General features: G+C 44.5%; 1 protein-coding gene across 9 annotated transcripts in view; it reads left to right on the plus strand.

The window, feature by feature from the left end:
- Positions 1 to 12,245, plus strand: part of FRMD4A (FERM domain containing 4A) — a 598,644-nt gene that overhangs the window by 401,768 nt on the left and 184,631 nt on the right. For 8 of the 9 annotated variants that reach the window (XM_027595361.2, XM_027595362.2, XM_027595364.2 and 5 more), the window contains one exon: positions 8,313 to 8,378. In XM_027595361.2, the coding sequence (XP_027451162.1) occupies positions 8,313 to 8,378 (66 nt within the window). Of the gene's footprint in view, positions 1 to 5,110; positions 5,260 to 8,312; positions 8,379 to 12,245 lie in introns of those variants that run through there. The other variant, XM_027595367.2, reaches the window with a different exon arrangement.

Consider the following 12,245-nt stretch of genomic DNA (forward strand, 5'->3'; position numbering starts at 1 on the left):
ACATACAACGTGCTGTGCACCCTTGACACGTTGCGTATATTATACCAAAATCTCGTCTCCTTTGGGAGTTTCTGTGCAAATCACTCTGTGTGCTTTGGATATATCACTCTTCACTCATTCAGTTTTCTTTTTGTTAGGTTATGAAAATTTTACCTGTAAAGTCTCTGTCTCATAAAAACAATATTCTCTTAGGTCCATAGAGTCAACCTTTTTATTTCTTTTCCTAGACTTTTAAAAACTGTTTCCCCTGTGTCTGGGGTCCTTGTCTGACAACACCGTCCTCCTTTCCTGCTATAAAAATTCCAAGTCCTGGGGCGCCTGGGTGGCTCCGTTGTTAAGCGTCTGCCTTCGGCTCAGGTCATGATCCCAGGGTCCTGGGATCGAGTCCCGCATCGGGCTCCCTGCTGAGCAGGAGGCCTGCTTCTCCCTCTCCCACTCCCCCTGCTTGTGTTCCCCCTCTTGATGTCTCTCTCTGTCAAATAAATGAATAAAATCTTTTTAAAAACAAATTCAGGTACAGTCATCAAAGCCAAAGAGATATTTATTTGCCTTTTCCTTTGGAAGAAGCATCTTTGTTCCACCCCAAGACTCTGCCGCTAGGATACTAGGTCCAGAACTCCACATGACCGAGAACCTATGTCATTTTCTTGCATCTGTCCTTACTTCAAGGAGCACAGTGGAATGTTAGCTGGGTATGTAGGTTCTTGCTGTTTCTTTGCCTGTTATGTTTTATCAGGGTTTATACCTCACTCAGCCACCTTTAAAGGTTGTCTGCACGGACACCTGTACTGTGAACAGTGACGATTAACAGAATAACACCCTGAACCTGCCCAGAGGAACAGGTGCAAGAGCTTTGATCTCTTCTACTCGTGTTGCTGACTGTGGTTGGGCAGTGCCTACTGTCCAGCCAGCATTAACCCACAGGTCATGCACTGACTTTCCTCAACCTCCTTTCTTTGGCCTATTCCACGTTCCCTATATCGGCTCTCTGTTGGTGATGGCCGGCTCGCACAGGATGACTCTGGGAGCTGCTGCGGCTGGGGAGAAGGACTGGCTGTCCAGGCCCCCTATCTGGATGAAGTGCCCCCTCTAGGGATGGCCAGGTCCCCACAGAGCCCTGCTCCATAAAGGCCTGACGCTTGCTCAGGGCAGGAGACTGGCACCCAAATGAAGCCTGTCCACACCACCCTCCCCACCCACCCTGCCACATAGCAAAAAGGAGATAAAAGGGAGCCTGTCTGCAGAAGATGCTCCAGTAGAACCCAAGTGGAACCATCCAGTTACTGCTCTCTAGGCATCCAGCTAGTTGGAAGGAAAGGCAGAAAGCTCTGGGTCTTCCAGAACCCCGGGCGCTTCTTGCACATGAGATCATGGAAGTGAGCTCACTGCTCTGCTCACCGGCTTGGTGTCCCTGATGAACAGCGGGTCTCCCGGCGCCCGTGTCCTCCTGCAGGCATACTCAGAGGGGTTGGCCTCAGACAGAGGGCAGTGATGGCCTGTCCCACGGTGGCCCTGGGTGGCACCCACTCCACCTTGTCTTTCCACATCTGCAACAGACCTGTCCCACCTCCACATCAATAGCTTATCCTCAAATTGCAATGTCTTGTTGGAAGGTGGGAAGAATTCCCTTCCTCCCTTCCTCCTCCGCAGGCCACAGCTTAGCGCGGGCTCACAGCTCCACTGCACTGGGATCACAAAGCCCATCCCTGGGGCTCCCTGGCTGTCCTCACCGCTTACCTGTCTGGGTCTGTTCCTCATCTTCTAAACTTGAAGCCCAGAGACTGTTAGTTTGACCCTCTGCCCTGCAGTACCATCTGGAGAGATTGAGATGGATTGTCCTCCAGGACCTGTGGCTTGATCACACGCGGCGGCGGTCCTCCGGGCAGCGGGTCCGCCCCAGAGCAGCGGCCCTGTGCAGCCCCCACGCCCCGAGTGCACCCATGACAGCATGCGTTCTCTCCCTGCATTATCGGAGAACGCTCCGGTTCCTTGTACTGAAGGCAGGAGCGGATCTGAGCAACCGTGGCCCCAACACATGCTTTCCCAAGATCCTCTCTGGTAAAGCACCGGCCCCGCTCGTGACCTCATCAGATGCAAACTTGTGGAAGGTTGAGCTTGGGAGAATGCAAGGCTTTTTCAACTTTTATAATCTGTCGGATCGCCGCGTGAATGTAATCATTTTCATCTGGGTTTGATGAGTTACAACTGTATTCAGCAGCCAAGAGCCTCAAGGACATGCCTGTCTGTGTCCTTCCTTTACATCCAGGAGACTCGTGGTCACGACGACGGAGGTGAAACAATCTGCCGGAGGACATAGGGCGAAATAGGGACAAGGTCATTCTCTCTGAATCAGACTTCTGGTGTCTAGCACCATGTGTCTCCTTCCCCTGTCGTGTTATTTTAATATGATGTCACTGAAAGACAAAAGTAGGCTTGAATAGGGGGGAAATTATAATAAAAGTGGGCAAAATAACTTTAACCTTTAAAGATTATGGGCAGAGGCTCATACGATGTTATAATATTACATTATAATAATTTATTCTGTCTGGCTTCTCCATGGTACAAGTTAAGCATGAGCAGCAACAAATGGATGCATATTTTCAGTAAATTTTAATTTGCCCAAAGTCCTTTCTGTGTATTTACTGTGAGTTGCATTTCTTGAGACCCCTGTGAATATACCGCATTCATTCATCTCCTGGATGTGATAGCTTTATGATGATTGAGATTTTGTGACCCTGTGACCTTCTGGTACCTTCGCTGGGTCGTTGGGCCTTCATTAGTCTTAGAGGAAACCGAAGTGGAGAGAGAGAGGAATGTCAGTCACATTTTGCAGTGACCCCGAGAGCAGAGGCTCCAACAGTGAGCTGCACTGGGAAGTTGTAGTCATGTTTCTGGAATTTCCTTCTGAGCCGCCGAACGGCCCAGGTCAGAGGGCGGATTGCGAGGTGCTGCCATAGCACATCCGCCCATCCGGCTGCCTTGGGATGCTCCGTGGTTTAACGGACCAGGCCAGCAGGGGAGGCTTCTCTCTGTGTTCACAGGGACCTTGGCTTGGATGCTTTTGAAATCTGAATTTTCTATTTGATGGTGGAATTTTAAAGGATAGGATTTCAGGTTTTGGAGGGGGGAGTATTAATAACTTTTCTAAATAAAGCATGTTTTGGAAATTTTAATTCTTCCCTTTATAGAATCCTAGTGAGGCTTTAATATTTCTTACTTTGTTGTCTCAGAAAGTTACCGTCTCTAAAATGAGTATGAGTCACGAGACAGTAACTTACTGTGTGCAGAGACAAACCAAGTGGGCGTGTTCAAAGCTGTGTTTGTGGTCTGTGAACACGGCCTCCCCTCCCGGTGTCCACCCTGCCCTCACCCTATTCCCCGGTGCCTCAGGGATAACCGTCTCCGTAGGAATGTGCCTCAGGAAATGCAATCGTAATGTGCTGATGAGATATTTTTTAGTTTTTATTTTTGAAAGCCATGTGCGTTGCTAAGCTCGGAATCAGTAACCCTATAGTCATTTGTACAACTGCATTAGATTTCAACAAAAATGTCGTCCACAGTGGAACTAGGTACGTATACCATAGTGTGTAACTTACTTGGCAAAGGACACGCGGTGACTAAGAGAGCAGGAGGGAGAGAGGGAGAGAGAGGGAGGGAGAGGCGGTATGTAGAGAAAAGGGTCATAATACAAAACATATTAAAATGGGGTTTACTTAGTTTTGAATTTGAAGACAAAATGTTCCTAATAAAATGTGTTTGCACAGGCTGAACTCGGTAGCCTGCCCTTGTCCATGTAAAGCATCTGAAAATCCCCATGGAGGGGGCATTTGTCATTGCTAGTTAGTTATTATTTGTTTTTTACCAATGAGGGGGGACTCCCCCGCCACATTTGGACAGCGGTTCCTTCCACCAACAGGAATATATCAGGATAGTGGAGAAAAGATGCCCTCAGACATAGATATTTGTAAATGCCCCTCCTTTTCAGATTCTGTGCTCCCTGAGCAACTTCTGATCACAGTTTGGCTTCCCATTAATTCCACCTGCCGGGAGAGAATGTGTCAGACCTTCCGTCTCCAGTATTCTGACCTATGTGACAATTGTAATTCTCAGTTGTAAACTAATTAACTTGATTTGATGCGTTAAAAACGTAGGCAATCTAAAACAAAATCGGTGGGAATGAAGCTTCTCAGGATCCATTTCCTATGGCTGACCTCAAACACTGTCATTCATTTTTCTAGATAAAGTTTCTTTTTATACACTTTTTTAACTGAAAAAAAAAAGTTAAGTCATAATTGGATGGGATGGGAGGAAACTACCCATAAGCCTACTACCCTAGCATATCAACTATTTTATTTTTTTGCCTCCCGATTCCTGTCCAAGTGCACGATAATTTTATTGGCTATCTTGAGAGGACACACATAGCATTTCATATTCTGCTATGCTCCCTTAAGCTAGTATCATAAATGCATTTCTCTGTTTATGAATAGTCTTCCCGATTCAGTGTGTGTCTTAGTGGCAAAGTTGGAGCGATGGGGTGGACACCTAACTTCCAAAATAACACTTCGCTATATATTCCTTTAGAATCACAGTGCCTTCGGCAGGCCTCTGCTTGGTATGGAATTGTATTGTAGCGAGACGATTTATGTTGGAGTGTTCGCCAGCTGACATGTACCAGAAGCCTTGCTCTCCAAAAGGATTTCCTCTGAGGGGGATGCCAACGCTGCAATTGTGCCTCAGCAGTTGAAAATGAAAACAAGCAAAGCTGTATTATTTTACAGTTGTTAGCATTCAAAAGAAAATTTCAATATGCCTGGAAAGCCAGACAAAGCTACAGATGTCCATTCTTTCCCGGTACACACCCAGAAGGGTAAACCTTTTCTGAACTGATACTCCAGTATCAAGACAGGATACTCCAGTCTTCCTTCAGTCAGGAAGGACCGACCATCCCCCCTTGGAGAAAAAAACCACGGCAGTGCTGCCCAAAGAAAGGCGTACTTTCCAAAAACATGATGATTCAAAGTTGAGTTTCTGTTTGGACGCACTTCTCTGGGCTGCCTTTTTTTTTTTTTCCCCAGGGACATTTTGCCTTCCCAGAGGGAGGCAGCTTAGAAATTCCCTGTTCAAATAGGGAGCGTGCTTAGAAATAAATTCCCCAGGACTGAAAATTGAGGCTTTTTGGAAGAGAAGAATGAACTTGGAAAACTTTGAGTAGATCTTAACATCTTGATAGTTAATGCCTTCAACTGCTGAGCAGATAAGGTGAGATTATTTAATGGAATGAGTATTTTATTTTTCAGATGAAAATGAGAGCCTCACAGTAAACTCCTAGGTACAGGCATGAACTCAGTGTCACGTCGAGCATTGCGTGCTCTGAAATATTTTGGGAAAATGATATACTACCTCTTTATTATTGCAGTTAAAACTTCATTTGATACAGTACTATCTTGGTGATACCAATTTCCCTTTATTTTTGTCAAATTTATTAGAATGTGGATAAGGAAGTCAAGAATGTTTTTATATGCTTAGTCTTTTACAATAAAAGGAAGCTCAAAACTTTGTGTTCTAAAGATGCTAGGGACCAGCAGCATTTTTTTTTTTGAATTCTCCTCTGTCCCCACCCTTCAGAGAATTTTCTGAAACCCATAATAAATGTCTTTAAAGGAATTTCAAAGTAATAAGCTGGATGGTTGTAGCACTTTTCTTCCTTGAACTTCCACTATGTTAACCTTGGGTTCTTTCCATTAAGAACTGAGCTGCTGGATATTTGTACCTTTTGAACTTTGGACCCACTTCACCGATTTCCCTCAACCCCCTGACCCCCTAGGTCTGGCAACTACCAATCTGTGCTCTGTATCCACGAATTTGGTGTTTTGTTTATTTGTTTAGATTCCACACATGAGATCATTTGTCTTTCTCTGACTTAATTTCACTTAGCATAATGCCCTCAGGGTCCATCCATGTTGTCACAAATGGCGAGATTTCCTTCTTTCTTATAGCTGAATAATATTCCACTGCATATATACACCACATATTTTTTATCCATGTATCCACCCATGGACACTTAGGTTGCTTCTGTGTCTTATCTCTCATACAGAATGCTGCCTTGAAAATGGGGGTACATTCATCTTTTGAATGAGTATTCTCCTCTTCTTTGGATAAATACCCGGAAGTGGAATTACTGGATCATATGGTGGCTCCATTTTTAATTTTTAAAGGACCGTCCATCTGTGCGAGGCTCCCCTCTTCTCCACATCCTCCTCAACACTTGTTATTTCTTGTCTTTTTGATAATAGCCATTCTAACACATACGAGGTTGATAGCTCATTCTAGTTTTGATTTGCATTTCCCTGATGATGAGTGATGTCGAGCGTCTTCTCGTGTGTCTCTTGGCCGTCTGGACATCTTCTTTGGAGAAATGTCTATTTAGATTCTCTGCCCATTATACTAGGATTGTGTGGGGTTTTGCTATTGAGTCATCTGAGTTCCTTATATATTTTAGGTCTTAGCCCTTTATCAGATATATAATTGGCAAGTATTTTCTTCTATTTAGTAGGTTGCTTTCCATTTTGTTGATGGTTTCCTTTGCTGTGCAGGAGCTTTTTATGATGTTGTCCCACTTGGTTATTTTTTAAAGCTGACGGATTTTTTAAATGAAGTCAGTCAGCTAGGATGCCTCCTGTGTGCACACTTGGTAGATTCTAATGGGATTTGAGCCCTCTCTCCTTTTAAGGCAGTTAACACTGACAGTTAAGAGTCCAAAGAATGAATAAGGACTTGTCATAGACCCGTCTCACATCCATGGCCGCCGGCTTCGGCTTATATGTGCAAAATGACAGACCTTTGGACTGAAGTCTTCCTGTGGTTTTTAACTCTATTTTAACCTCTGTTGGAGTGCCTCTGGGCATGTAAAACTTCTCTTGGTGCTTTGTCTCAGAGCTGGGGACTGCTGAGTCATTCTTCTAACTCAGATTCAAGAGACTTTCTTTTGGCCCCATCCACGCAGGGTGTGCCATTTTGGTTAAGATCCCATAACTAGGGAAATTTGACTTGATGGTAGTTGGAGGGGTTGGCTTCTTCTGAGGAAGAAATAAGAGAATTTTCCCACCAGAGTCCATGCCAGTTTTGGACATGCTGATGGTTAGAGGATAATCCCTGTGGTATAGGAAGAGAAGATGCTCTCTATTGCATCGTTCCTGGAGAAAGCACTCAAGAGAAGGGACCGTGATGGCTGGGCATGCAGATGAGGCCAGGATCTGCCCACCTATTTCCCTCTCCTTAATCTGCATGAAGTGGCTGCTAACTGGGCCAAAAGAAGGTTGTTTCAGTGGGGGTATGGAGTATAGAAAAATACGAGGGCTGGACGGAAACTTCTGGGTCTTCTGGTCCAGACAGTGGTGTTGCAGCCAGCTCTTACCTGTTGTGAGAGCCTGTTGGTATGTTTTTTGGGAATTCTGTGTGCCAGTGGTAAAAACAGAACCATTATTAAAATTAAATTCTATAAATTTAGAGGTAAGTACCTTACATTAAAAACAAAGGTAATAAATACTCAAAACCCATCACTCACAGATGGAAAATTTCCTGATTATTTAACTCTACTATCACCTTGCCCCCTGGGTCTATTTAAGGTTACCGTATGTGTAGGAGTTATGTTGTCAGGACACTAGCTTGAAATCAGACCCAGGGAAGCTATCTGGGGTGCAGCAAGACAAGTTTTGGTTAGAGTGATGGCCAGCTGACATCGAAGGGAAGCCTCATTCTTCAAAGGATTTCCTCTGAGAGTGTCGCCAGGGCTCCAGCAAATGCTACAAATGAAGGCTTCTTCCTTCTAGAAAGCCGGCAATTAAACATTTCAGTTGCATTTCCCTGGGCTCAGCCCACTCGCTTTTGCATATGAGACGGGGCTGCAGAGATGAACACACCCAAGACCCGGTGGGGCCACGACCCAACGGTGACTATCCGGGTGCCCTCTCTCCCTTATACTGCCAGCAGTGTGTGTAGCAGAAGGTGCAAGGGTGAGGGGTCAGGTTTAGCCGTGAGCGTTTAGCTCCCGGGTTTCTCTATCACCGGGGAAAGCGCTGTCGGGACTAGGTAATAAACGATTAACACAGAAATCCTGTGGAGAAAGAAGCTTCACAGAAATCAGATGCAATTGCCAGAGACGTGCTCAGCTGCTCCCAGGTGCTCAGGAAGGGGGACACGGTGGCAGAGCCCGGATACTGAAATCTGTCCCTAACGTGTGTGATGAAATTATTGAATGGAAGATGCGTCAGGCTATCAGACTCTCAGTGACCATCGTTTGTCTTTCTTCCTAGATGACGGAGGGCCGTCGATGTCAAGTACATCTTCTTGATGACAGGAAGCTGGAACTGCTAGTACAGGTAACTGACTTGTGGCCAACGTTCTAAGTTTCTTCCAAGTCTTATGTGGTTTGGACTTCGATTCAGCTGATGGGTGGGGGACGATATAAACAGTTTTTAAATCGGTATCTGGTAGAATCTAGGAGAGAAGGGCGGCACACCATGGGATTTTTGTGTGTGTGAGTGCTATATTTGTTCATTCTGTTTCTTTGTACGCCACGCCTAAGGCATTCAAGGCCAGATGTATATCTAACCTATTGTTGCAAATCTCTAGAAAAGGAAATTCCGCAACTGCCATTAGCAATTTCTACTTGCTGGAGTTAACTAGAATATAATATAAGTAAGTAACTCTTGCTGCAACTAGAACTGACGTGGTCATCTTTCCTGCTCAGAGAGGGGTGGAAAACCAGTTGCTGTTTCCAAGTGAATCTTTCGTAGGTGTGGGGAAAGAGAGGCAATCTCTTGGCTTTGTCTCCCCTCCAGGGGCCGAGTAACCCCCATCCCGTGTGTCTGCGTTGCATCACTCTTGAACATCTACGTGTCCGTGGACGCGCGGGAAATCAGTCAGTCCATCTATAAATTTTGCACCCACCCATCAGAGTCAAAGAAGTCAGAGCTGTATTAGAATCATAGATCCTGGCCTCTTTCAGCTTACTCTCGAAAGAAATCATCATTATACCTAGAGCCCTAAAGAATCGCAGAGTTGCCCAACTTGATTTAAAGAACTTAATTCCAAATCTGTTGTTCGACTCCAACTTTCAGAACCGTATTTGCTTGAAATCCTCAAATGTCTGTCAGACTCTTAGAGCAGTGTTCCTTGTTATCCAGAATATTTTGCCAGAGAATCTGTAGTTCATCGGTAGGCTGAAATGACACCTTGCATGTGCATTCACTGGAGGGGGGGGATGATGCTGCCACAATGGGAAGATATGCGTAGAAATACTCTTATCTCACGTCCCCTTGTATATACTGCTTGGATTTGGAAAATGTTCGAATTGCTAACCTGAAGGAGTTAATACTTTAAATTAGATTTAAATTATAAAGGCAACGTAGGAAACAAAGTAGGAAAAAGCTCATAATCAGAGCCCACTCATTTACCTACTAGTCTCATTTCAGCAAATTTCTTTCCAGCATTTTTCAGATTTCTATTTCTTACGTGGTTATAATCATAATGCGTGTAATTCTATTTTATTTTTCCACCTAACATTGTCTTTCATTGGCATTTTCCAAGTTACTATAAGTTCGTCTTTGTTAATATCAGCATCAAGTCCAAAAATGGATATACCATTATTATCTAATTGTTTACTCATTTGGGCACATTTAAGGCTTTTGTTTGTTTGTTTTACGGTTTTTCTGCTATTATCAGTAAACACTGTCATTAACTTACCCATGGGTACAGAGTTCTTCCATGTTTTGGATTACGTCCTTATTAGGCTAGATTCCAAGACTTACAGTCTTATTAAGAGTCTAACTTGTGGTTTGGATTTGGGGGGTGAGGTGAGGCAGGAGACAGGAACTGTAAAGTGAGCAAGATCTCTTCCGTTAGCAAAATCACTGACAAAGCATTTGGAGCTTTCAGTTGTTAAGAATCAGCATGAAGTTTATAGTTGAGTGGTCCAGTGTTTTTAAGATGCTTTTTTTAAAAAATATATATCAACACTTAGAGGTTTAGAAAGTAGCCACTCTCTGAAACAGGAAATGGGACCTCAAGTGGCAGTGAAGTTATAGTGCGTCGGCCAGCCTGCCCCGGGAAGATGTGAACCCAGGGCATTGGAAGTGAACTTGAATCACAGAAAAGATACTTAGTTACTGCTGTGCACAACTTTGGAAGGCTCATTCTCAGCCTTTCACAATCCAGAAGATGTTGAATTAGGCCAAGCAAGAGAAGTCCTACTCTGCCCACACAAGTCACATGTTACTTCCTCTTTCTAGAACTCTGCTTCCCGTACCTACACCCCTGTGCCTGGCTGGTTTCTGTTAAGCCTCCAATTCACAGCTCAGAAGACACTGCACCCCCTCCCCCATGGTTCCCTTTCACTGACTGCGCTGTCACAACTCAGTGTCACAGCTCATTGTCCCTGCCTGTTTATTCTGTTGCCCAGAGCCGCCAACGGTTTGAGGGCAGGGTCTGCGTCGTGATCCCTGTGTATCCCCAGCACCCAGCCCAGTGCCTGGCACAAATGTCACTAAATAAATCCTTATGGAATGAAAGAATGGGCTAATCCTAAAATGCCTTGGTATTATTTCCCCAAAGGACTTTTTGTCGTAGAACCAATTGCTTGGCAGGGGATTTAGTTTCACACAAAAAAACTATAGACAAAAAAAAAAAAAAGAACACTTCTAAACTTTCGGCATGATTACAAAGCGGACTTCAGCAGAACATAGAGGAGCAAGGTTAAAACTACTGGACAAACACCAAGTTAAATATGACTTTTCTTTCTCCTCTACAAAGTTCCCTTGTCCCGGATTATGTTCTCTTGACAAAATCCTTTCTAAAGGGAATCCCTCTTCTCGAGTTCATTTGGACCCATGCTAGGTTTTTCATAGAACAAATCATTTGGATCCCATACCTCTCTTTTTTTGATACCATAAGTCCACAGAGTGACAGCCTTGCAGATTCATTTATACTTTAGTCACCAAAGTATATTAGGTGTGGAAGGTTTTACTGTTGTTGCTCTGAAGAATAATTTCAGAATACTTGTAACAAGCCTTAGATGAAGAAACACCCTTCTCAGTCTTGTGATCTGGAGTTGTGGAGATGGGGCGGGGTGGGTGTTGACCCGACAAGGTTTGTAAGATGGAGAGGCAGGTTTAGGGGAAGTGTTTCTCTCCCACAGAGGGGCAAGCGGGTTTACACAAGAGTGGCTGACGTTAGAAATAGTGGCAGAGGTGGCAGGTCAAGTTTTTCAGCCACCATTAGGGTAAGAGATGCATCGGAGGCTACACCTGGCAAAACTCCAACAGCCTGAAAGAAGAGCAAGGTGACTTGTAATCAACACCTACTAAGGATTCCCTCCCCCCAGAAGGATTCTGGTAATCAGACACCCATACAGATCATTTCCTGTGGTGGTGTAGACCTGGTCCCTGTGACTAGCATTTCCCTTCTTCGGGTTATAGAGCAAAATGGCCATGATCCCAACATTTAATGCTTCTTATAAAGCCCTTTGAGATTACTGAGCAGAATCTATGCTTCCAGATCCCTGACTGCCCTCAGTAAATCCCACATTACCCTTACAGGGAAAAGGGAAAAGGTCAAGCGTGCACATACTGGGATTTGATATTTGAAAGGTTCATCTCAAAATCCACAGCCAGGTCCCTGGTACCCACAATATTATCATGTGACTCCATAAATCCTTAAATTCCACTTAAGGACAGCAGGAACGATGATGGGAGCTTTTAGCAACAAAACCAAGCCTCCAACCTCGGTCACCTGTGTGCGGCAGGTTCCAGCCACATCACCCTCCCATCCAACCTGAGACAGTGTCATTTGCCCTGTGGCCCAAAATTGTTTCAGCCCATCAGAAATGTATTCAAAAAAGCCTGCATCAGAGTGAGAGAGGCTGCTGTCATGCATATCTCTCTGTCAGTCTCTTCCTGATGCTTCTGTAGCCAGCTAAGAGGGTGTCGTGAATGTTTTGTAGTAAAGTAAAATTCTCAAATCTTATCTTCCTATGGCTATTTCTTTAAAATAAGTTTCTCCATTTTTTTTCCCCCTGCATACTTAGGCGAGCATTTTGGAGGCCAAGAAAGGGAAATGTGCATTAGCCTTAGTGAGAATAATTTAAATAAGACCAAGAAGAATTTCCTGACAGTGAGGGACAGTAGATGGAATCCTGGAAGCAGTTAATAAGGAAGATCCCGGGCTCTTTCTCTTGAATCTCTTAAAAA

The sequence above is a fragment of the Zalophus californianus genome, chromosome 9 (genome assembly GCF_009762305.2).
Source record: "Zalophus californianus isolate mZalCal1 chromosome 9, mZalCal1.pri.v2, whole genome shotgun sequence".
NCBI classification, from domain to species: domain Eukaryota; kingdom Metazoa; phylum Chordata; class Mammalia; order Carnivora; family Otariidae; genus Zalophus; species Zalophus californianus.